The sequence below is a fragment of the Mauremys mutica genome, chromosome 8 (assembly GCF_020497125.1).
Source record: "Mauremys mutica isolate MM-2020 ecotype Southern chromosome 8, ASM2049712v1, whole genome shotgun sequence".
NCBI classification, from domain to species: Eukaryota; Metazoa; Chordata; order Testudines; family Geoemydidae; genus Mauremys; species Mauremys mutica.
Genome location: NC_059079.1, coordinates 48351617 through 48378512, shown reverse-complemented (window position 1 = coordinate 48378512; position 26896 = coordinate 48351617). Strand labels below are relative to the sequence as shown.

General features: G+C 38.0%; 2 protein-coding genes across 3 annotated transcripts in view; one reads left to right on the top strand and one right to left on the bottom strand.

Moving 5' to 3' along the window:
* CDC73 (cell division cycle 73) overlaps nt 1–26896 on the top strand; it is a 180990-nt gene that overhangs the window by 86358 nt on the left and 67736 nt on the right. The gene's annotated exons all lie outside the window — the stretch shown is intronic.
* B3GALT2 (beta-1,3-galactosyltransferase 2) lies at nt 1707–9060 on the bottom strand. Its single transcript, XM_045026658.1, has 2 exons — nt 8496–9060; nt 1707–3448 (listed from the first exon to the last, which is right to left on the bottom strand). Exon 2 carries the CDS (start codon nt 3314–3316, stop codon nt 2039–2041), a length of 1278 nt encoding a protein of 425 aa, XP_044882593.1. The 5' UTR covers nt 3317–3448; nt 8496–9060; the 3' UTR covers nt 1707–2038.

The window sequence follows — 26896 nt, the reverse complement described above, 5'->3', positions numbered from 1 at the left end:
CCATCTGAGTAGTTAAATTGAATATAGAAAGGTGGCGAGATAGAAAACAGCAGGACCTCTAAAATCAAAGTGCTCATGTTACCCAAGAGCGCAGTGTTCCCTGGGAGGAACAAACACAACCACTGTAATTCAGCTTGTTCATACCTACTAGTACTTGCCTTGTGGTCAGTCATATCAAGGGTTGCTAAGAGTAAACAGTATCTGTAGGGACTCATGATCTCTTTCCATTATTACCTGAAGATCAACCGAAAAATAAATGCAGTTTCTGTGCCTTACATAGTTTGAAAACCCAGTGCAATAAAGATTAGGGGAAACCAGAGAAGTCTTAAATAATGCAGAAGCTGACTAACCACTACCTTCTGAGTAACCTTCCTGTAAAGGAAGGTTTGAGTGACCGTAGATATAGTCTGTTTTTATTAAAATAAATAATAAAAGTGAATCAAATAATATAACTATTACCCAAATGTATCAAGCATTTTTTTTTGCCCAAGAAAGGTACTATTGGAGGTTGCAGGATGGTTTTCTACTAAATCAAAGGTATATGGCTGTAAACCTGGCACTGTGACAACAAATAGTGACATAGAATATCTAGTATTATTGGCAGCAACCTATTGGGAAATGAGTTTTTTCTAAATACACCTCTACCTCGATGTAACGCTGTCCTTGGGAGCCAAAAAATCTTACCGTGTTATAGGTGAAACTGTGTTATATTGAACTTGCTTTGATCCACCGGAATGCGCGGCCCCGCCCCCCCAGAGCACTGCTTTACTGTGTTATATCCAAATTCGTGTTATATCGGGTGGCGTTATATCGAGGTAGCAGTGTATGTGCATTGGTAGAGTGGAAATTTATAGATATAATAAATCTATATCTTTACCTGCCACTTTCAGTGGGACACAGGAGTGACTTTCATCGCACTCGTGTTATTTTTATTTTTTTAGACCATCTTACTATCCAGAAATGTCAATTTTGCTAAATTATCACTTCCCTACCACCTTTGTGGAAAAGATGATTTTTGGCTTACTTTGCTTAAATGACAATTTTCACTTAGTTAATAGTATTTTTGAGAGGGGAGGGGAACTGCAGTCTTTCCCCTAACAAATTGGAGCATTTTTTTAAACCAGATCAAAGGTTCTGAGTTTTGCATTTTTCATGCACCTTTAACTACCTCAAAGAAAGTGAATGCAATAGCAGATATAATGGACTTGCATGCTGAGTAGTATATTAGGACTAGGATGGTCTTTGTTACCAAGATTATTGTGTCATCCTCCGAATATAATTGAGTTTGAAGTAACCATCAATGACTTCTCAATTTAGACTTTAATCTAAGCCTCAGTTCACATTACAAGCTGTCACACCACAAAATATCAGCCTTCTAAACTGCGGGTTTTGTTTGTCTTACTGTAGTAAAGTATGTGCTCAGTACTTTAGAATGCATTGATAGTTTCTTCTCAAATTGTAAATGTCACATTACTAAATTCCTATTGCCTGTGAAACAGCTGTGTAATAACTTTTTAACATGGTTCTGAAGTTAAGAAGAAAACTTCTTTGTAAACTTACAAAATGTCCTTAACTTGTCATGGATAGTTTTATTTACAACAGTTCTAGACAACAGAATGAAATCATTAATGGCTGAAGAGGAAATACTTTTTTGAATTAGAGCAGTGTGTGTATTTTAAAAAAAAATAATAATTTAGTGTGGAAAATATGCTCAATTATATTTTATTGGCACATAAAATAGCAAGTGTACCACCAAAGTGTGCATGCTGCTTATTGCACATTAACACAGAAAAATCCTTGTATACCATCTTTTTTCCTCAAATTTGTTTGGAAAACCTTTTGGTTATAGTTTCATAATATTACTATCTTCAAGAATTATACTCTTCTAAAATTAAAAAAATAATTTTCAAACTCCATTATGTGATGAGGGCTTAACTAAAGACTGTCCCATTAAGCTCATCCATTTTCACTGTACATGCTTTCAGCAATATTTACAAATTGCACATGGGATACTTTTATAGAGGGAGTATTGTCCTTTTTAATGCAGTTTACGATGGCGATACCTGCCAGCTTTTTCTTTTGCTGCATTGGCACAGGCATTGTGCTTATTTTGTTGTAAGTGGTTCCAGTATTTGATCAGTTCACTAGGCTGGAACTGATGGGAGGTAATTAGGTGGCTATATTTACAGCTGGAATAAGAAACTCGCCAGTGATTGAAGACAAACTCATTGGGTGGGGGCATAGGGTCAATACGCAACTTGGCAAGACAGATCCCCACATATACATCCTCTAAGTGCAAGCGTCTGATGCTTAAAGAGACTTTAAATATCTTTTCTGCCAAATCTCCAGAAAAGACATAACCAGTTCCTGAGCAGAATACGGGGTAACGCTCACTTGGATACAGATCAGGTGGCATATACCACTTGCTATCCTTGTTCCTATTAGGTGCATACCCTCTCATTAGGTAACCTGTAAAATACTTGTGCCTTGGAGGCAGTTCTGGCTTCAGAAGCTTATGTATTAAATACTCAGTATTGACAAACATATCACTGTCAGTTTTCATAACATAGGGAACATTTGGACAGTAGGTGGCAACCCAGTTCATTCCCATAAGAGTTTTAATAGTTAAGTTATAATAAGTGTCTAAATATTCTTGTTGAATAACATCATGGTATTGTCTGCTTTCCTCCAGTATGGCACGTTGGAGGTATCCATTTAGTTTAATGCTTAAGCCCAGCAAAAAAATGCGAACAATTTGGATACCCGGTGCCAGGCTTTCATTACCCCACGTTTGCCGAATAGCTTGTCTAGCTTCCACTTGACCTGGTTCTGCAGCTATGAGTAGTATTAGAAAAGGACTCTTCTCCTGGCATTTTTCGGGCTCATTTATTATATACTTAAAATGATATGAAGTTGGATGTCCAGTACCTTTCTCATTGTAAATACTTCCATTGGCACTGAGTGTATTCTCTAAACCAGTTACTCCTTGTGGTGACAGGTCAGTGTTGTTGGAATTAGTAACTGTCTGAGGCCTAAGAGTCTGAGGGACTGTATCCTTCCAAATATTCCTCAGAGAGCTGTGGTTTGTTTCACTTTTTGTAGACCTAAATCCTCGAATAGTGTAAGCCACAGGATTTTCTTTGAATCCAGCCCTGCCTGGCAGCCAGTCATGATGATTAAAGAACAGAAACATAGCAAAAAGAAAGACGAGAGAAAGCAGACCAATAAGATGGGTGCGAAACAGAGACCTTTTGGTATTCCACGTCATTTTTGCAAAACAGCAGTGTCGTCTTCTCCACTGAAGCATGTTGTACATATCCAACAATGGGATGTGAGATAATGGTTGAACAAAATGCTTTTTCCTTTCCTTTTGAATCCACTGCTATTCTTTGGTATTCATCTTCTGTTATATTCACATTGAGTAATTCTCTGCAAAAGGGTCACCCTGCTGCATAGGTGAAAAAATAACAACCTTTTACAATTCACCTTAAGATCAGGTTTTTATAATATAAAGTTACAATGAGAAATAAGTAGCAAATAAAATTTCAATTTTACTATAAAATATTAGTCTGTGTAATTATCTAAACAGAAAGTTGAATTCCACACTAAAAGGCAAACTTAATTTTTTTAGGTTAAAATGTACTTGACACATTAGCATTTGGGAAAAGTATAGCGCTTTACAAATTACAAAAAAGCTTTTGCTTTATATGGATAGTTATCCTAGGTACTAATGATTTGTCTTTTCCTTCCCACTGTGCAATAAAAGGTAGCTTGTTCAACTCTGGACAAGAAAGTCTGAGGCTGATTTAAATCAGCTCTGTGTATAGTGAATGTAAAACTGTTCTACAATTCTTGAAAAAGGCCAAGTGAAAAGGTCTTGATACCAGATGGGAAGGTTTATTGGCATTAATTAAAATTGATTTGACATGCAGTAGGTAGTATGGCTCTCACAGTCAGAGGCCCTTTTTGTAAAATGGTCATGTTTGAGTAGTGGGACAGACGGTGCAAAGTTGATTATAGCAGAGTTCTGTTAGTCACAGTACACTGCTTGGCCTGTTTTCATTGGCCCCACTGTTCAGAAACTCAGTGAGAAGTTGCACCTGTCAACATTAATTTTCGGGGTCCAATAACCTCACTACAATTGTCAGACAGCAACAAATTGATAAATGCATTCGTTCGTCTTTGACTCACCTTTAACCTTTAGTTCCACAGTGAGGGGTTGAAGAGAACATTTTCCTTACCTGAATCTTCTGTGGTTAATTTTAAAATTAAACATTTAATCTACTGTAGTGATGGGGAGTTCAGGAAGTATAAAATAGGAAGTAAAATTACATAGTAATTTCTCAATTTTTATAGTAAACCACAGATTATTTTTGATGCTTTTCTTGTTTTTAAAGTAACTAACTTGTGTGCTTCTGTTAAAATATTACAGGGCAGACAAAATTATACTAGCAGCTGCAACTATAGAAAATTTGCTAACGTAGCTTTACAGCATGACTTCCCATCTCCTCATAAATTTATTTTGAGATTCAAGAGCAGAGTCAATATGGCAGCTTCATGATGCTGCATATTAAAAGCTGATCACATCATCTCATAAATGAGCCTTTCATTGCACAGTACAAATTTGTTCATGATTTTCAATTTGCTCTAATTTATTTCTAGACTCCAGGGTTTTGAGTTGGAAAAAAAACCAACCTCCTATCTTGTAGGAGTCCCATGGAAAACACTTCTTTTATGTAAATGTGGAATTTATTTAATTACGTTCCTATCTTCCAAAGCCAATATTTGGATTAATTCTTCATTTTAAAAAAGGTAGTGACATGTTACATGGATAATTACAAGATTTAAACTGTAAAGATGTAATTTGAAAGGTTGGCACAGAGATGATGATTTATTAAATCATACCATGGTTAGAGATTAAAAATCTTTACTTAAACTTCCCCCCCATTTATGTTTGTATGCCTATATAGCCTACAAGACTGTGCCCAAAACATGTAGAAAAATAAAAATTCTAAAAAAAAATTCTACATTAAGCTTTTAAAATGACCATATGTCAGACTAAATTTAAAGTGAAAAAATGAATAGCTCTTTCTGCAGAGGACAGCTCATTCAGAATATTTGGATACAGTGCTGAAAGTATTATCTTACTGAATGAAAGCTATAGTTTGTCTATCTTATTAACCTCCACTAGGAGGAGCAAGTAAGTGGGGATTTTAACCATGATTTGCAACAATGTAAATGCATCTGAAAAGGCCATATAGTTCCAAAATTCTGCTTCTGAAACAGTAAAATATTTGCTCAGTGATATATTAAACCCTTCTATATGAAGATTTTCTATTATTGTATGCAGTGCCTAAACCAACTGAGTTGAAGTAGTTTTGTCTGAAATTGAAATTGTTTAATGGCTTATATTGTTTATTTGATACTGAGCTGCCTCTAAAACTATTTTAGAATGTGCACAACGCATACCTGTAACATGGAGGTTAAAGTTGTAAGTGATTATTATTTAATTTGAGAACTAACCTGAAATTGTCTGTGTGGGAGGAAATAAATCCCTAAGGTTTTAATTTTGAGCTGATCTGCCTATTCATGAACTTCTGTGTATGTGTGCATGTGAGAGAGAAATGTATAACGCTGACAATGCGTTTTATTTGAAAAATCAGTGGTTTGAGTTTTAAATTTACATAAAAGCAAATATAACATTCTTACTTCAAATGTCTGTTCAGCCAACATCTCTCAGTGCAATGAATATTTAATGTCAGCTTCTGATGGTGGGGATATATTTGGTAAAAAATAGTTATTCCATTTCTTATGTATGTAGGCTCTTGTAGATTTCAGAAAGGTAAAACACAGAATTTCTTGAAAAGCTGAATAAAGGATAGCAACTGCAGTTCAATTTAACTTTGTAGCCACACTGAATTATTCCACTACCACAACTTCCTCTTATTAAATGCAAAAGATTTCAGTAATTTTTAGGTTGGTAGCTGTAACTATTAAGTAATATTTTAATGTAACTTTTTGCTGTGCACCCATTTTTAGTTGGAGGAACTTGAAAGTATCTGCAAATATTTCATGTGCAAACGTGTAGAACGAGCTTCTGAAAACTTGTTTTCAATTAATTTTCACAAGAAAATATTATAGGAATAGAGGATTTTAAAAGCTAAAGCTTATTTAGAATCTTTATGCTTATGTGGTCTGTTTAAATTTAGTAATATGTTAAGCCTATCCTCAGCTCAAAACTTCATAAAAATGAGGTGATTTCTTCAAATGTTTCTTGATTTTCATGTATTTTAATAAAACCATATATTCAAAAATTGTATAATTTCGTGTGTTTAAAAAATGTCTGTTCACTAGGCATGTGGAAATATTTACTGAAAGACTAAATTAAAACTTGATGTCTTCGTTATGTCATTTGTAATTGTGGTTCAAAATATTTTAAAATGCATGCAGGAAATTAAGAATTTTATCTCTAAGTATAATAATAATTGTCCTTTTTTGGGGAAAAAAAGTATGACAGATTATATTACCTAATAAAAATAGCCTAATGTTTAACAAACTGTGAAAAGTTGGCAGTATACATTATGAAAAGCATTTATGGTTTTGTTTCCTGCCACTTGACTGTTTTTATTAGGTAGAGTATTATCAAACACTTGTTCAGTCAGTAATATTAAGCTGTATTTTTTAAATAGCGTAGAATTAACACATCCTGTGTTACTGGTAAGTGGGACTAAACCTACCCAGAGAGTCGAATAGTCACCTTGTCCTTTGAATGCTATAGTATGCAGCTGTGCATTTTAAGCATATTATTTATAAAAGCTCTATTTGTTTCTCAACACTTGAATGTGCAGTGATTGATGTATTGTGAATAGACAAAGTTAGACTGTAGAATGCCTCTTGAATGTTTTATTTTTGGTCTTTGCTCTGCTTGTTTCAGCTCCTTCTATTTCCAGTAGTGCTCAATAATTATGGCTCTGCAGATTGAAGCATTAGTTTCAGCTCTGCATTTATACATCCTGGATTTTCATATTTTGATTAGCTCTGTGGGCAAACCCTTAATTAGAGGGAAAAGTTGAGAAGGCAGCCTGAGAATTGGTGTACTGGTGGTAAATAGCAGCAGGGTTTAAGCACATTATTCAGGGCCTAATATCTATGTTGACATATTAACTACATTAATCCGTTGCACAAAATGGACTATGCTCAAACTGATGTTTGTTTTCTGCTAGTTAAAATCCAATAACTTTAAATCATTAAATTCACAAAATAAATAGTTAATCATTCATTGGAACATCTGCTGAGGTTAGTTCCCCCACCCCACCCCTCGGTGAATTTTTTCCAAAATTAAAGTTTTGGACAAATTTAACACGAGTTATGTTTTGTTAAGGTGCCACTCAGTGTTCAAGTTACATCATCTTGCTACATCTTTTGTTAAATTAGACATGCAGACTTTGTCCACAGTTGCATTAGTTTTATATGTTAGAATTGCCTGGGACAAAGAAAGCATTTTTATATATTACTCTTTAATCATTTATGATGTTTTATTGATAGATTTTGCAGATAAGGATGTTCACTCTGTAGCTCTATAAGATTGTTATAGATTCAGGTCTTTTATTTTTATTGTGATAGTAAGGTGAGATTCCTGTCTGTTTTTTTATCAGTAAAGTATTTTAAGATTACGGAGCTTAAACAATAGATAGAAATAATTTTCAATCAATTTATCATGGTGCCTTTTTTATAGTTCCAGTTAAACAATCAATGTGTTACATATTAAGCAGATAACTTGTAATGATGGCATGATGTAAATTACATGCTCACCATCTTGAGTGATACCAGTGTATTAAGGTTTCCTTTGGAGATCTCAGTGGAGCCTGATACTTCTTGTAAAATGTGGTGGTTAATTGTACTGCTGTTAGATTAAATCATGTCCATTCTTTTGCTTGCTTTTTTAATCTTAAATTAGGCATGCTGATATTTAATATGATATTTTGCTTGTGTTTAAGAGCAATATATAGAAAATGCATGAAGGATTGAAGGTACTACTTAACTAATGTAATTTGACTGCATGGTCTGTTTTGATGGTTCAGGGCACTCAGCGTGTGTCACACAAAGCCATTTTACCAGGGCTTTAAGATTACTTCAGATAAGGATTAAATCTGACCTAGTTTGAGAGGATGGCTAAATGATTTTTTTTAAAACAAGAGGTTCTTAAGTTTAATTTCTCAAATACAATAACCACACATAGCTACATTATCCCCATAATCCCTCTTCCCTACCCTTAACCCTCAGTTGACCATGAGAAACATATTTAATAACTAAGAAGTAAAGCAGTAGTGACATTTGTTCTCTGTTGTGTGGGTGCTGGGGGGAGGAATTGCTGGAATTCTTTTTCACTGTTCATGGAAATGTTATCTCTGGGAATTATAGGTTGGCAGTGATCTATACTTATAGGATGCAAAGGTAATAGACGAATTAATATCTCACACATGGTTTAGACATACCTTCCTTGGTTAGGCCATTTACGTTGAGAGGATTATGCCCACTGAAAATAGTTTTGGCACACCATCACTTCAGCAAAAAAGATGCTATCGAACATGCGCACATCCCCCAAACGTCTGCTTCCTGCGATTGCTTTTCACGATATCCAATCTGTCCATCTGTCTGCTCGTTGCTGTGTTACCTTCCTTGCTTATAAGTGTCCATTTCTTGAGATCTTTTGTTCATCTTTCAAATGAAAGAACAGTAGCTCTTGCTTGTGTTCCGAGGAGGGTTGTCTTTCCTGACAATTGATGCATTGAAGCTTTTACATCTGGTATTTCCCTTGTCGGACAATGCAGTGCTGTATTCTCTTCTCAGTATCCATATTTCTAGCGATAATGTTAAGCAGCAAGTGCTAGAATGTAGTGGTTCAGTTGCATTCAGTAATGAGGTTTATCTCTCCCTCCCTCTTTTCCTTCCTTCCTCCTTTGTTGCTAGGCAGTAACTGAAAAGGTTTTGAGCAATTTTAACTAAGGGTTTTGGTCTATAAAATCCATTCCATAGTTCTTCAGCTGCTGCACAGGCAGGCAGCAGTTTAAATGTGGGCTTTGACAGATGCTGTCTTCTGACAGAGCAGAATTTAACGTCATTGCTTGGCTGACTCCCACGTGATTGTTTGCATTCATTTTGACTAAATTCTAAGGCAGCCAGAAAGCTTACAGGTTTTTACTTCTATTTGATAAATGATACATATTCAGTACAAGTGTAGTGATGAGTGAATAATATGAAAATGGGATAATTATTAAGTGAATGATTGAGTTTGTTTTTCAAATTGTATTCCCTTATCTTTAGTGCCATAACTTACAATTCACTAATGTTTTTTAATGTTAGACATTCCATTTTCTTATTCCGGATATACTTCTGAAGAGGATAAGAGCTATACACTTTTAAATATGTTAGCTTGGGTTAACCTCTTCACTGTTCTGTGAACATCCCTGGTTATTCTGTGTAAAATAGAACCTATGTCCTATTATATTATAATATTAAAATAAAAATAGAATGACCCCACCTTTATTTCCTACACCCATGACTGCTCATGTGGAAACTCTTCTTCATGATGTTAGTTTACTCAAAGCAGCTGGCAGCAGCTAACGTACAAACACCAAGGCATGTTCAGCCTTTAGTGGTTTCTTTCATTGGTAAAGGTCACAAAGTTCAGCATTGCAGAAATAGGGGAGGGGAACTGAATGACTGTAAGAGACCCTGATATTTTTATAAATTTTATTCTTTTGAAATGTCTACAGTATGTAATTTGTCTTGATATTCTTAATACAACCTGTATTAAATTTTCTTTTCTGTCATTTCAACAACCTGATCTTTTATGGCATAGTATCATAGTAAATTCTGTTGTGTATGCAGTACATAAGCAAAAACACCAAAGATTTTACCCAGTTATAGGGAACACAGTTTTACTGAAGAATGAATATTTATCCATCTTGTCCTTTGGAAATGGTCCACTGATTTTTCATTTCTGCAGCTCTTCTAATGGGACTAGCCATTGACTAAGATTGAGAATTTCTTCATTGGACTACCATATCATATGCTACCTCTGACTTCTGTAGTGCACTGGGCAAGTACCTGCTGTAATGGAAATTAAGTAACAATTCGTGCTTCCCCAGGTGCAGTCAGTGTGGTTTACTATTCCAGTCTCATGTTCTGATAACTTACAAAAACTATTTAATCAGATATATACCTTTTTTACGAAAATATTAATGTATAAAAGTCCACCATGTTAATTAGAATGATCTTTTTTCAGTCTATGTATTTCCAATCCTAATTACAATTTGTGTAAACTCTATTACCCTCTTTGAGGTACTATATACAGTAACTACTTGCTTAACGTTGTAGTTATGTTACTGAAAAATGCTACTTTAAGCAAAACAATGTTAAGCAAATCCAATTTCCCCATAAGAATTAACATAAAAAGGGGTGGTGAGGTTGGGGGTTAGGCTCCAGGGAATTTTTTTTGCCAGACAAAAGACTATATTTTATGTATATATAATACACACACACACAATATACACTCAGTATAAGTTTTAAACAATTAATGTAATACTTTGCACAGCAATGATGATTGTGAAGCTTGGTTGAGGTGGTAGAGTCAGAGGGTGGGATATTTTCCAGGGAATTCCTTATTGCTAAATGATGAACTAGCATTGGGCTGAGCCCTCAAGGGTTAACACATTTTTATTAACGTAGGCTCACAGTCTACAAGGCAGCAGGAGTGGAGGGAGGAGACATAGCATGGCAGAGAGACAGAGACACATACCGTGTGTGAGAGAGAGAGTGCGAGATGTGTGCATTGCCCCTTTAAGTACACTGACCCTACTCTAAGTACACCCTAACCCAAACACCCGCCCGCACAGCAATCAGGAGGATCCTGGGAGCAGCTCCAAGGCAGAGCACAGGAGCAGCATATGGCAGTGGGGGGAGGAACAGCTGAACTGCCTGGCAATTGATAGCCTGCTGGGCGGCTGGCGCGCAGAGAACTTAGGGGAGCTGCCGGTTCCCCCTGGTTCCAAGCCCCCACCAGCTAGCTCCAATGGGTTGCTCTTTCTGCAAGCAGTGGACAGAGTAGGTGGCTGCCAACCAATGTTATAAAGGAGCATTGCGCAACTTTAAACGAGCATGTTCTCTAACTGACATTAATTCTCAATGTAACAATGAAACAACGTTAACCGGAATGACGTTAAGTGAGGAGTTACTGTATATTGATAAAGACTTGTACCTGCTTTGGTCTAAAATAGTGGTTTAAAAAAAGCAAAAGGGTGAGTAATTGTAGGCAGTAACTGTATTGCCCAAAGTGTACTATAAATTAAGAATCAGTATTGAGAAAAGTGTGAGTGCCGCCTGCCTGCCTGCCTACTGACATGTCTGTTCAAACTTTGGGACATATACAACTCATCCTCCCCTTCTTCCAAAACTTAGATATATTAAGGCTTGGTCTACACTACCATCTTACGTCAGTTTAACTGACACTTAGTGGTATGAAAAATCCACCCTCTGGAGTAATGCAGCTATACCAACCTAAGCCCTGGTGTAGAAAGCAGGTCGACGGGAGGGCTTCTCCGATCGACATAGCTACTGCCTCTCTGAGGTGGATTAACTTCATACACAGCCTCTGGCATGTAAGGTGCTTGGATTGTGTAACCGAATGACACTAGCCAATATCTCCGGTCCCAGACACAACCCTAGGAACCTCCATCTTGCAGTGTCCAGCTATGCCCGCTGGAAGCTTATGAGAGTTTCAGTTTAACAAAGAAATTGATATGCCCCAGGCTTGTTATCCCAAGGGGAGTCTCTGACACACTTCAAACCGAATGCACTGCTTTAGGTAGAATAAACACACATTTATTAACTACAAAAGTTAGATTTTAAGTGATTATAAGTCAAAGTACAAGTCGTATTTGGTCAAATGAAATAAAAGCAAAATGCATTCTAAGCTGATATTCACACTTTCAGTGCCCTTCTCACCACAGGCTGGCTTGTTGCCCTTCAGCCAGGCTTTCCCCTTTGATCAGCGCTTCAGTCGCTTGGTGGTGGTGTCCGTAGATGGCGGTGGAAGAGAGAGAGCGAGCATGGCAAACGTCTCTCCCTTTTATCATGTTCTTTCTTCTCTCATTGCTTTGGCCTCCACCCCTTCAGGGTCAGGTGAGCATTACCTCATCATAGTCCCAAACTGCCAAAGGAAGGGGGGTGACTCACTTGAGAGTCCAACAGATTATTTGTTGCTGCCTAGGCCAGTGTCCTTTGTTCCTGTGGGGCTGAGCTTGTCCCTTATATGTCCTGATGAGGTCTGAGCTGCCCCTCTGTTCCTGGAGAGTTTTGCCTGGGCTTGTTTTAAGCCATGAGGACACATTTTCAGCCTCATAACTATATACATGAAATTACAACCTATAACATTACTATAACAACAATGCTCAGTGCATCATGAGAATTTCAAAGACACCCAACATGACAAACTTTGCATTGGATACCACACAATCATATTATAAGGATGAACTTGGGGGTGTAGGGTGTTCCCCTGAGATACAGAGTGTCACACTGTGCTAATGAGCAGCTACTCTTTTTTTTTTTTATGTAAGGAACACCAGTAAGGTACCATGGCCCATGAAAGTTCAATAGTTCAGTGAAGAAAGCAGCCAAGGGGAGGGGTGTGTGTATATATGTGTGTGTGTGTATATATGGATGGGGGGGGGGCAAAACAGAGCCCACTTAACTTTGGAGTGGATCTGGCCTCTTTAGCGTAGGTGTAGTGTCAGAAATGTTTGTGCATCTTTTTTGAAAAGTTTGAAATGTTTGTCAAACAAAAAAAAAATGGGTACATTTTCAAACTTGTGGCTTTGTGGCCATCAGTGTTACTTCACTTGTATTCCTGACTACCCACCTGAGTATTTAACTTGCAGTATGCTTCTGCTTCTCAATTGTAACTGCTTTACTTTGCATGCTGCTGCACAGCACAGCATAATTTTAGAATCATTTTATATATTTTGTTGTTTTTACTTCTGTTAAATTTATATTTTGGGTTAAAAACACTTCTGTCATGCAATTAAATACTGATAGCTATTAAAACAGAATAAAATGGCAGGCTGTGCAAATCTGTATTTGAAAGGTATGGAATAGACAGTTTTGAGGCTGGAATAGTTTAGCTTCTAAATCCAGGTATATGTGGCTGAAAAGGCTGACGTTCCTCTGCAGAGCTATATGTGAGAGGCTATTCCAAAATGTATATGTTGTCGAGTTTTCAGAATATTACAACGAACAATTTAAATATAGCAAATGGCATCGTTTTCAAGTTGATTGTTTTGACCTTAGTTGAATCCTATGAACAATTCAGTCCCTAGACCTATATACATTATTTTTCCCATTCTGGTATTTATTTACTCACACACAGCTGTAACTGTTTTCAGAAATATATTAATTATCTTTAGTTCTAATTAAGTTAGAGAATATTCTGTATCTTAAAAACTCTGCATATAAGCATTTATTCATATACTAGTAACTGTTCTTTGTCTTAAGTAGAGAAATTATCCAGTTTGTATTGTAGTCAGTGTTGAAGTGTTTTATTTGTCGTTTATTTTATGCTCAGAACACAGGTTCATAACTTCGTATCACAAGCATTTTCTTAACTGAATGAAAAATGGAACTCTAGAAATGACCACAAGTGTCAGTGTTGTCTTCATTATTTTCCTTCAGACTTTCACTATTGCTTAATTACTCCACATTTTATAATTGCTTAAACATTTTTCTACAAGCAATTTGGAATTTTGCCTCTCCAAGTTTAACAGTAGCTAATCTACAGAATTGTAATGTTTACATTAACCTGTGAGTTTCTTACATGGCTAACAGAAATATAGCAATAACACTAGAGGAATTAAAACTCTGATGTTGAGCACAGAGCAGCAGGTACTTTTGGCATTTGGACCATGTTTTTTTTTTTTTTCCCCCCTTCTATTTTTAATCAGTTACCACAGTTGTGCACTCTCTTTCTATACTTGATGGTAAATGATACCAGGGCAAGCCTTAAGAAAACTGCCAGAGAAACACAAATAGAAAGGGCCTTGTCTTTTAAGGTCAGAAAAAATACTGCTTATACTACTCCAGGTGTCTTGCGAGATTATCCCAGCACCTTTATGTGGTGTAAATAATTAAAAACAACCAAAGCAGTTCAGGGGAATGGTTCGTAGTTGTGTAGATTCAGTTTTGGCTTGTGTAGAGCAAAGGAATTTTTAAAATACCAAACAAGTGTTGAGTCAGTACTTTACACAGGATGCATACAAAAAACCTTAAAACTTGAGTTTGGAAGAAAATAATAACTTCTCAAACTTCATTGCACTGTGACCCTCCTCTGACGACAAAAATTACTACATAACCCCATGATGCGGGACTGTAGCCTGAGCCCCACTGATGCAGGTGGTGGGGGAAGAGGTGAGAAGCCTGAGCCACACCGCCTCAAGGGGGGGCAGGAGGAAGCTGAAGTCTGAGCAGCAAAACACATGCTGGCCTGCACACTTCTGTTTGCTCTTGTTATGCGTAAATGCAACATACAGAGCTACTCTTGGGTCTCCCTGAATAATCCATTGCTTTTTCTCCCTCTTTATCCCATTTCCCTTTTTCCTCTACTTTTTAAATTTTCACTGCTTTCCCTTTTGAGTCTTGTATCTAGAGCAGAGGTGGGCAAATTATGTGGCCCACGGGACCCTCCTGCCCGGCCCCTGAGGTGCAACCCCGGGATGCTAGCCCCTGGCCGCTCCCCTGCTGTCCCCCCCTCTCCCCCCGCAGCCTCAGCTTGCTGCGCTACTGGCAATGCTCTGGGCGGCGGGGCTGCAAGTTCCCTGGGCCTGAGCTGGTGCTCTGTGCTGTGCGATGGCGTGGCTGGCTCCATCTGGGCGGTGTGGCTGTAGTGCCGCCAGCCGCCGGTGCTTCAGGCAGTGTGGTAAGGGAGCAGGTGGGGTTGGATAGAGGGCAGGGGAGTTCGGGGTGGTGGTCGGGGGCGGGGGTGTGGATAGAGGTTGGGGCGGTCAAAGGGCAGGGAGCAGGGGGGTTGAATGGGGGCAGGAGTCCCCAGGGGGCAGTCAGGAAGGAAAGGGGGGATTGGATGGGCGGCAGGGGTCAGTCAGTGGCAGGGGTTCCAGGGGCGGGCAGGGGACAGGGTGAAGGGGTGGCTCGATGGGGCAAGGGTCCCAGTGGGAGCAGTCAGATGAGAGATGGGGTTGGATGGAGTAGCGGGGGACAGTCAGGTGGGGGTTCATGAGGCTGTTGGGATAGGTAGCGGTTGGATGGGGCAGGAGTCCCAAGGAGGCCGTCAGGGGGGTGGGAAGCAGGAGGTCTCGGATAGGCAGTGGATCTGGGCCATGCCTGGCTGTTTGGGGAGGCACAGCCTCCCCTAACTGGCCCTCCATACAGTTTTGGAAACCTGATGCGGCCCTCAGGCCAAAAAGTTTGCCCGCCCCTGATCTAGGGGTATGTCTACACTTAAAATGCTGCAGCTGCTCTGCTGTAGCATCTCAGCATAGACACTGGCTACGCCGACAGAGGTTCTCTCAGCAGCATAGGTAATCCACCTCCTCGAGAGGCAGTTGCTAGGTCAACAGAAGACTTCGTCCATTGACCTAGCAATGGCTTCACCGGAGGTTAGTTGGGTATAACTATATCTCCCAGGGGTGTGGATTTTTCACACAGCTGAGAAACATAGCTATACAGTATAAGTTTCTAGTGTAGACCAGGCCTCATTCTTGCTAATGTTAAATGAGTGTTAAAAGCACACTTTCAGTAGGGAATGGGTAGCATAGTTTCATTTGCATTGTACAATATTGTGGCTTTTGCAGCGCTCCCCTGCTGCACTGACATATTAGGAAGTGATGCTTCCTGCTTGTCATGATCGGTGCTTTTGCATTCTAAAAGGATCTGTGACTTTGAGACTTTGATTCAGCACAGTAGGGGAGAGAAAGCTAACCTGCAGCAGTACTGAACATTTTCAAACAGTTAAAAAATAGAAAATTGTGAAATTAAACTCCTTCCCCAATGTAAAAACTTTTATGCTACATCTGTTTGTATTACTTGATAAGGTAGGGAGAGGGAAAACCTGGTAAATAAAATGGAACATCCTGGTGGCTTTTGATAATGATATTAAGCATGGTAACACCATCACCATGAAATAATGTATACTGTGTAACTGTCTAGAACTTGCAGTGGCGATTTGTTTTCAAGATAAGTTCCTTTTTTATTAATAATGATGATGATAAAAAAAATAACCACAAGCACTAATTTAATGAGTAGAGGTGCACATTTTAACCACTTGCTGGTATGTACAATATTGCCATCTCAGGCATTCAAAAATCATGATTCAAGCCCTCCAAGATCATGAAATTAAAAAAAATAAATTTGGATTCTTTTTATTTACTTTGTTTTTTCCCATTCTTTTGACCACCTACGGTTCACATTCTAAAAGTTTTTTTTCCCTCCACGATCATGAGTGCTATAAATTTTCTTTTTTATGAAAACTGGGATTCTTCCCGAATTACATGACTCTAGGAACTGGGTCTTGGAAACACCAAACATTGTGAAACTTGTAAAATTGTAAGATTTGGAACATTGTATATACCATCCTTCAGAACCCTGAAAATGTACCCTGGCTGGAATAGCTTTGATCATCTTTTGTGAAAGTACAAACTCCCCAAAATTTTGCACCTTGTTCATTAAAATCAGCTCATGGATTTTTCTAATTTCATGTTATGATGGGGTCCCCCCAGGGTACCATCTTGAACTGGGGTACCACCGAGCCGTCTGAACCACTAGCCTGTGCTCCCTTTCACACTGTACTGCTGTGACAAGCTGCAAAGCCCTCCAGCCTGCACTTTCTCCAGCATTCACATAGGAAGGGACACACCCAACTGAAGTTATATTCTGGCTCTCTAACCACCAGCTTCCCAACCTAGGACCCCAGAGTAGCACCATCCTGCCCTGGTCAAATCTGGCTAGGAGATGGGTTTAATACCTGGTCTGCCTCTCCCTCAATGTGAAGAGGATAATGCACCTTTGTGGTAACAAAGCAAAGATTTTCCCCAAGCACTCCGTCAAAGCTCACTGGTTTAGATTAAACAAAAACAAGTTTATTAACTACAGAAGATAAATTTTAAGTGATAAGTAATAAACAGATCAAAGCGGATTACCTAGCAAATAAACAAAAAATGCAAGGTGAGCTTAATATACTAAATAGATTGGATATGAATAGCAGATTCTCATCATAACTGGTGGTATAGGCAGACTTGTAGAGTCTTAAGGCACAAGCTACACTTGCTTTGCAGCTTGGAATCCGCAGGTGTTTCATAAACAGGCTAGAAATCCCATTAACCTGGGTCCAGCACTTCCCCCAGTTCAGTCTTTGTTCCTCAGGTGTTTCCAGGAGTCTTCTTGTGTGGGGAGTGAAGAACCACAGATGATGGCACTCCCGGCCTTATATAGCTTTAGCATATGCTCGGATTCCTTTGTTTCAAAACTTAGTGCCCAGACCAGTTTGTGGGGAAAAATACTGACATCCAAAGGAATCCAGAATCATGTGCCTGGTCACATATCCTTGTAGAGTCACAGCAGCCATTACTTACAGGCTGTCTGTAGCAGTCTCAGGAAGGCTTACCAGGTAGGGGAAAAGCTTCTCCTAAGGCCTATTGATTTCGTAATGGCCCATTGCCCCTGAATAAACCCTTCCCCACCCACTCTCTAGTGTAGTGGGTGTTACCCAGGTGCTATAATCCTATCATAATATCACTGAAGAATATGGGGTGCAGTGTCCCGCCTAGTGCTGCGGCTGAAGAAGAGCTGGCTGTGTATTACCCGTGAGTAATCAGCTCTAACATTGGGTATGTCTATACTACCCGCTGAATTGGTGGGCAGTGTTCGATGTATCGAGGATCGATTTATCGCGTCTCGCCTGGATGCGATGAATCGATTCGTGAATCGACGCCTGTACTCCACCTCGGCAGGAGGAGTAAGCGTTGTCGACAGAGGAGCCGCAGCAGTCGACTTGTCGCCATGAGGATGGCCAGGTAAGTCTAACTAAGATACTTCGACTTCAGCTACGCTATTTGCGTAGCTGAAGTTGTGTATCTTAGTTGAAATACCCCACCCGCCACTAGTGTAGCCCAGGCCAATTCTTAGGATCATTTCTTTTGGATTCTTGAACTGAGTCCATTCAGAATATGAAATATAATTGATAGTTCTATGTTGTCTGATGCCAAGAACAAGTTTCTCGATGCTAAGACAGGTATTTGTGAGATTATAGAATGCCATCCACTTAGAAAAACTGAAGAGAAAAATATAATAAGTAAAACAGCATGGATAAAATAAAATGATCACTCCCACACATAATACAGCCTACATTCTTGATTCACTCTTCCATGACCAAGATCTTTTTGATGATGAATTGGATTCAGCTTGTGACCTCAGAGTGACTGTTGCAATTTTAAAGGCTGTTCAAATGAACTACCAGTTCTGTCAAAGGGAGCAAATTATAAACCAAAAAGCAGTCTCTTCAGTTGTAAAACAGTATGGAGTACAATCCCCACAGTTGAATGTAAACAGCTTATCCATTCAGAAACTACAGACCAGACTGAAGACCTCCATTGTGGGGACTCTGGTGACCATGTATTACAATTTAAGATTAGAGAAGAAAATCAGTATTCATCAAATGAAGGAGGAGGTGATACTGATGAATTTGATAACATCAAAGATACAGATGAAGTAGTTGAAGATGATAAAGAAAAAGAAGATAATGAATAGCAAAATCGATTAAGTTGTTCTACTGTCTACCTAGCATAAGTGACTTTAAAATATTTTTTACACTTGCTATGTCTTTTTCTGTATCTTTTTTTCTGTAATATTTTGTCTTGAAAAATGTTATATTTAAATGCTAGCCTAACACTGCCTAAATGATGTTAATTATTCTTCTAGAACTTCATTTCATTGGTTTACATTTTTCTGAGCTGAAATAACTCAGCTAAGTAACTTGTGCCTAATTGCAAAAAAAACAACCAAAACACAAGTGTCTATCTAAGGCTAAACCTTTTGGAGACCATAAAGTATTCTTCTTGTTGTTGTTACTGTTCTAATACATTAGAGCTTTAAAATATTTGACCATTTTTCACATTTGACCAATATGTGGCTGGTCAATTGACCATTTATATTTGCACTAGTCAAATGGCCAACCCTAAATTAGGAAGAGAATATTAATTAAAAATAGGGAAAGTTTGAATCCTTTCCTCTACATTGAGCTATCTTCCTATATCAGTTTATCTTGTATACAAAAAAGGGAATTTGCCATTAAAATATAACTTACTGAAAGCAGAGTAAACCTCAGGTATGGTTCCCTTATGTCCAGTCTTTCCTAAAAGATGAGATTCACTTTCACTAATAGATTTATTTGTTTAATTTTTATACACAAGGAAGCATGCATAATATCTACTAGATACTTGGAAAACTTTTTGAGAACCCATTAATGATTGAAGATAGATTATTAATTTTTAAAAAATTCCCCTTGAATTCTCCTTGATCTAAGATATAAACCTCTGCAAATCTTTTGGATCCATAATGTTCATTAGAGTAAATGATAAAGCATAATCTGAGGAGTCAGACTTTCAGAAAATTCTCAAGTCAGTAAGGCTAAGGTGTCTAAGGCAGAAGGAGTGTTCATTTTTGGTCTTTTGGGAGGTTTTATAGCTAAGCATCCAAGTGTACTTTTCATTGTTACTTTGTTGGCTTATACTAGACAGTCTATCAGTACTGCATTTTGCAAGGTGTAAAAGCCTGGCAATAGAATTTAATTTTGGAAGAGGCAGGCCTCTCAGTTTTTTTGGAGGCCCCATATTACTGACTGTTTCCTCCCCAGATGAAAGTTTTTATTACATCAGTAAGCATTTTTTAAAGTATCAGTCAATTAATAGGAATCAGGATAATGAGAGAGTGGAGTGAAGCAAGGATGACTTGCTAATAATAATAATTAAATATGTTCTGCTTAGCCAGCTGACAGTAAGGACTTTCCATTCTTCTAAGTATTTCTACTTTTTCAGGAAAGGGTATATAATTAGAGTAAAATAATCTAATTTTTGAGGTTATAGGTCCCTAAATCTTTAAAGGGTACTTTTGCTATGGGAAAAGGGCATATTTTTTGCCATTTCACCCTCTTTATAATTGGGCCCACCCTGCAGATATCTGTGTTGGTATGGTATGCTATCATCATCCCATACCTTTCTGTTACTTGCAGTTTTTAGCATATCAGCATACTCGCCAAACTCCCCATCAGTACCCAGACCAAGCCGAGGAAGCTAATGATCCAACCAGCCGACCAAATTCGGTGATGAGTCCTGGTCACGTGCCACCTGAGGCACGTTGTGCATATGCTAAGAAGCAGCAGCAGACGTCTGCCTTGTCCATCTAAGTTTTAAAGGGATAAATGAGACAATTAGAAGCTTATTTTTTCAGGATTTTTATACATGATTTTAAACCACGACTTAAATATTTTGGTTAGGGTTTGAAATAAATAACATCTCTTGACCCAATCAAATACATTCTTTTAGAGTCTTAAGAGATAATTGATTATAGTTGTGCCTTTGTTCAAACCAAGTAATCCCATTTACCGTCCTCTGAGCATTATCTACTCCACAATATCAGATAAATGTAACTTACTCTGCATAGAGCAGCTTTGTCATGGGGAGCTATCTAGTACTTAGACACATGTTTGTGAATATTCTTCTAGCTTCTCCAAATATCATCCAGTCTTTCTTACATGGGTGTCGTAATGATTTTGGTTTCATACATTTACTCAGAGAGATTCATACCTTGAAACCAAATTAAAAATATGGTTTTCCCCGCTCCAATCCATTGTCCCCCAAACTTTTTTAGTAACACGTGTAGACCCATCAGATCTCAGTGCATTGACACTATTCAGCAAATAAAACTTCATCTTCATCTTTAGTGGTCTTGTCTTTAATGTAGACTTCATCTCTGTAGTAAATGTATCTTTCCTTTTGATTGATGGTAAAGTATATTTTAGACTTTTTAATTCAGAATCATAAACCAGATTATTAGTTGTTCTGTTTTATGGCCATCTGTGTATGTGTATATATAATCCTAAATCTTGAAAGTTTAGGAATAAGGAATAATAGTATTATGACGTTGGGTCCCGCATTCTTATTTTTAAATTAACCAAAACCTGTATTTTAGCAAGAGCAGAGGAATAAACAAATTTGTTTTGTTTTTTTGTAGAAGATATTATTAGGTTTTCTAGCTGCATGTAGCTCTAATTTTCTGTCCCTTACTAAGGAACATGGTCAAAAGAGAATGCTTACTTTTTTTTAAACAAAATTATTTCAAAACACAGTGAAGTAAGGATGACAGTGGACAAGTCCCTGGAGCATCTGATAGTTTTTATGAGAGCTTGACACAATCAATTTGTGCACAAAGCTCCAGGAAGCCACATGTTGGTGGTTCTCAATAAAATCCATTTTGGCACTCTAAATGTTACTCTTTGGCTAAATATTATTGCCCACCTGCCTCCAAACTCTCTTTCACTTCTTAGTAGCCACCATCTAACTGCTCAAAGTTATCAGGACTTGTGTCCTAGGAGTGAAATTCTAAAGGAGAGATTCTGCTATTTCATTCCCTTCAGGTTTATTGTAAAATCCAGGGGCGGGGGGGTAGGGACAACTGGAATTCTGCTAAATTTCTAGGCGCATTAACAGATATTTCTTGCCAGATAACTCCAGGCCAGTCAACAATATCTTCAGCAGCTCAGTGATAGCTGGGCATTACCATTTAATGCTGAACTGTAAAGTTGTAAAACCTCTTTTGTAAATAAGATACAGAATTACTAAAACTGTTTTTAAAATGGAGCATATTCAAACCCTCTATTCCAGCGGTGGCCAACCTGTGGCTCCGGAGCCCCATGCGGCTCTTCGGAAGTTAATATGCGGCTCCTTGCATAGGCACCAGCTCTGAGGCTGGAGCTATAGGTGCCAACTTTCTAATGTGTCGGGGGGTGCTCGCTGCTCAACCCCTGGCTCTGCCACAGGCCCTGCCCCCACTCCAGCCCTTCCCGCATCCTCCCCTGAGCCTTCCGTGCCCTCACTCCTCCCCTTTCCCCCAGAGCTTCCTGCGTGCCATGAAACAGCTGATCAGGAGGGCCGGGGAGGCGCTGATTGGCAGGGTTGCAGGTGAATGGGAGGCACTGTGACCGGCGAGGGGGGACGGGACTGATGGGGTCTGCTGACATCTTGCTGTGGCTCTTTGTATCCACTTACTGTTGACCTTCATTTACAAAGACTGTCTGAGCTACCAAATGCAGCTGTGCTCTAACCATTTCAAAGGACATCTGTGCTATAACTAGACCCCCTGATACAGTTGCACGAAAGCTTAGGGGAAAGCCCTCTAGCATGTGACTATTATACATGGCATGAATAATAAAAGTAGCATGTTATCTTCTCAGTGCTTTCAGAAGTTCTTAATTTAACCTTCTTCACACTTCACTGCAGAGGAGAGCAGAATAATGGGGAGCCTGGAAGCAATACTAAAGAGAGCTGAAAATGGCAAAGACTCAGTGGAAACACTCTTCTCATGTGGTTTATGTGGCCAAAATCCTTTTACATATTTATAGCCTGTTAATAGCTGAGTAACTTCATTATAGTACTTGGATAAATCCTTATAAAATTGAGCTTTGATACCCTTGTATCTAAGTGTTATGTCATGAACTAGAACAATGTATTCACAATACAAACCAAGAATTTTAATTATCTGAATTTTAATAAAAAAGCATGTGTAAATAAAACAAATGAAAACATTAGCATTTTTATCAACAATTCAGATACATATATTTAACTGTTATAAAGCACTTTTGCTATAGTATTACAAAACTAATGATAGCGCTGCACATACTGAGTGCAAAAATTTTATTATAGTGTTAAGATGGAAAAGGTTACACTAGTCAAGAAATGCAAACATTATGATTGCAGTGATAGTCATGGGCATGTTTTACATATGCAGTCTCTTACTTTCTCAGTAAATTTATGAATTATGAATGACAATTGGGAACTGCTTTAAAACATTTTACTAGATGCCCAAAAAGCTACAATCTAGAGAGAAAGCCACACTGGTCAGAAACCAACCAGACTTAGACAGGAAGTGCAAGCAGCCATAAAAATCTACCTACCTATGTGTCTGTGTGTATGTAATTTAAATAGGATAACCCTGTGTGTATATATAAACAAATAGAAGAAAGGGAAAGTTGATAGAAATTAATATAAATCAGAAGCTAGGAATTGTAGAAAATTGATAAGGGAAGTGAAAGCAAACAAGGAGAAGTCTATGGCCAGTGGAGTTAAGAACAATGAGGAATTGAAGTATATTAGGAACAAAAAAGAATGCCAACAATGGTATTGGTCCATTAATAGGAGGAAGTGGTAGAACTGTCAGTAATAATGCAGAAAAGGCAGAAATAAATATGTATTTGGGGAAAAGCTAGATGTAGGCATAGCATATGATGATGATGAAACACTTTCCACTCCAAATGTAACTCAGGAGAATGCTAATCAGCAGCTACTAAGGCTAGATGCTTTTAAATCTGCAAGTCCAGCTTACTTGCATGCAAGAATTTTAAAAGAGCTGGCTGGGGATCTTGCTGGGTTTTCAGTAAGTCTTAGAACACTAGAGAAGTTCCAGAGAACTAGAAGAAAGCTAGTATTTTGGCAGCATTTAAAAAGAGTAAACAGCATGACATGGGTAATTTATAGTGCTATCAGCCTGACTTCAGTCCCAGATAAAATAATGAAATGACAAATATAACCCTTACTTAATTCTTTAGTAATTCTCTATTAATGCCAGTCAACATGGGTTTATGAAAAATAAATTCCAACTTTATTTTAGGAGATTATAAATTTGGTCGATAAAGGTAATCGTGTTGATGTAATATACGTTAAACTTCTGTAAAATGTTTGACTTGGTACCACACAACACTTCGATTAATACATTGGAATGATACAAAATCAATATGGCATACACTTAATGGATAAAAAACTATTTGGGGATAGGCCACACAATCTAATTGTAAATGGGGAATTAGTGAATGGTTATTTTATTAGTCCAGTAAACACACCAGTCCTAATAATATTGCAGCATTGTCTATAAAGAAACAAAGTTTCCAAGACTATACCACATACAAGTATTTTTTCAGAATGACTTCCTCCTTGTTGCTCTAAATTGTGAGGGTTTTTTTCAGCGTTCATAATTTTAAACAGTAAGTATTCTGTCAAATACTACTTGAATTTTTAATTTTTTTATAATCCAGAAATAAGTGCTCTAGCATAAACTTGTAAAATCTTAATCTGTGTAGAATCAGTGATTTTATCACAGCATTTCTTATGCATTATTTATTGGTCATTATACTATATCTGCATCAGCTTTCATGTTTGTAGTATTGATCAGTTCTGTGTGACATCAGTTGAATTTCCTTTCCTCTTCAGGCAAAACCTGACCCTTTGCTGTTTTCTGAGGGTATGTCTATGCTGCAGTAAAAGACCCACAGCATGGTTATGACTGGCCCTGGTCAGCTGACTGGGGCTTGTGGGGCTCAGGCTGCAGGGCCAAAAATTGCAGTCTAGATATTCAGGCTTGGGCTAAAGGCCAGACTCTGAAATCCCATGATGGGGAGGTGATCAGATCCCAAGCTCCATGAGCCCAAGTCAGTTGACCTGGGCACTGAGTACTTAGAACTGTGTGTTTTTTACTGAGGTATTAGATGTTTCCTGAAATTCTAACACGGTCTTCATTTCTACTTCTGATAAACAAAAATATAACTTTCAAGCAAATTAAAGATTGTTTTGTCATTGATAATTGCCTCTCTATCATCCAGTATTTTTTCCCATTTCATTGCCCACGGTAGCTTTAAGTAACTTACTAGGATATTTATTTTCTCTTGCTAAATTTTCTGTGGTTAAAAAATCATAATAATAACTATATGCCTCTTTCATAGTTTAGAACAATGAAGTATCTATTGCTTGTGTGTCTAGTACCCAGGTACATGCCCAGAAATTTATCGTAATATCAGTTTGATTGTGGCCTGCAATCTTGAAGATTCATGTGTAGAAATAACATTGAAAATGTTTGTATTTATGTATTTCTAACCAATTCTTAGTAGCAAAGTATTAACCTACCTCTTAACAAGTTAATAAGCAATCATGTTGTGCTCGATACAGATAAGATGTAGCATTTTAATTTGCAACACTATCAAAGTTACATGATTACAAAAAATTGAATGTTGAGACTGATTTTTCATCTTGACAGACTTGGATTTGTTTTTCTTGTCTTCCATTTGATTGAAACTAAACAAAAGACTTTCTATTTTCTGGTTCATACTTCAGTTGGATGGGTAGAGGAACACATTAGCATGCAACCAAGTATCAGATCTGTTTGTTTTCAAAATAGAGATTCTCGCCCTCCCTCCCACTCCCCATTTGTGACAAAATAAGCCTGTATCAGGTAGATGCAAACTATGGTATTGTTTAGTTTCTGCTGAGAACAGTCAGTCTTTGTCTGACATAGATGTTTTTAATGAGACTTGCACACTAAATGACAAGTGACTTTCCTGTGTGTTTTATTATGAATTAGATTTTTTTGTGCTTAATTGTTAAAACTTTCAATCAAGAGTAGATCTGTTACTTTGAATAAACTATTAGTTTGTTGTCAAGGAGTGTTGAAGTGTTACATATTAAGGGAGTGTGGGGGGAAAAATGGTCTAACAGCAATTTATCAGTTAACTTATTTTCCCATAACAGCTATCACTTTCATTTCAGACTAACAGCTTTGTCTAGAGGGGTAGTTATTTTTGCATATTTGCATATTTATACATATACGGTGCCCGGAATTTTGTTAACTTTCTGGTACTGACTGTATGTGAGGCTGAAAAACAAAGCATTTGAAAACCATAGGGGAATAAAATTTTTAAATTGTTCTCTACCGTGTCTGAGGCATGACTTTGCTGCCATTGTGGCAGAGAAATAAATACAATGTCTTGTGTTTCTCAATTCCTTATGTCATATTCTAACTTGGTCCACTCACGAGCATCAAAGGTAGTGAACAGATTTTCTTTCTTTCTGCTGCTTTTGATATAGGCTATCAAAAGACCAAGGAGATCTGTGGTGTAATGGAAAGGGCTGGGCACCTGGTTCCACATTAATATTAGCAGTCTGTGGTTGAAATGTGTTTCCAGTTTTTTCATTCCTTGCTTGACTATGTGGCATTTTCTTTGATCATGGTTTAGAATTTCAGATGGGTCTGTAAGCTTCCAGGGGCAGACCACAGTGGTACAACCTTTGTTTGAAGGTGGAGAGTTCTCACTTATCCCTGACTATAGTAAGAATCACATAATAACCAGGGCATAATTGTTTTTATCATGCACCTGTCCACATATAGCCTGAACAAGTTCCAGTGTGTGACTGGCTCTGCGTGTAGGCTCAGAGACTACCTGAAAGAAAATAGTTGTCATATCAGAGTAGAAATGCTTTCAGGTGACTCTAGTACATCTGAGACCAGACATAGAAACTTGTGGTATAGAACTATTCATCAGTCTCTGTGGCTTTCATGTGTGAAATCCCACAAATCTGTCATTCCCACCCCTGATGTCTTGTTCATTATCTTTATCAGTAGTTCTCAAACTGGTTTCTGGACTGCTGGATACCCATAGGCTACTTATTGGTGATGTGAGAGACTTGATGGGTCACATGGTGCTGGTTTCCAAATTGCCCAGAAAGTCAGATAAAAGCACATTACTTCTTCCAAGTATTACTTTTACAGATAAGCAATTGCTGTAATTTCCACATGA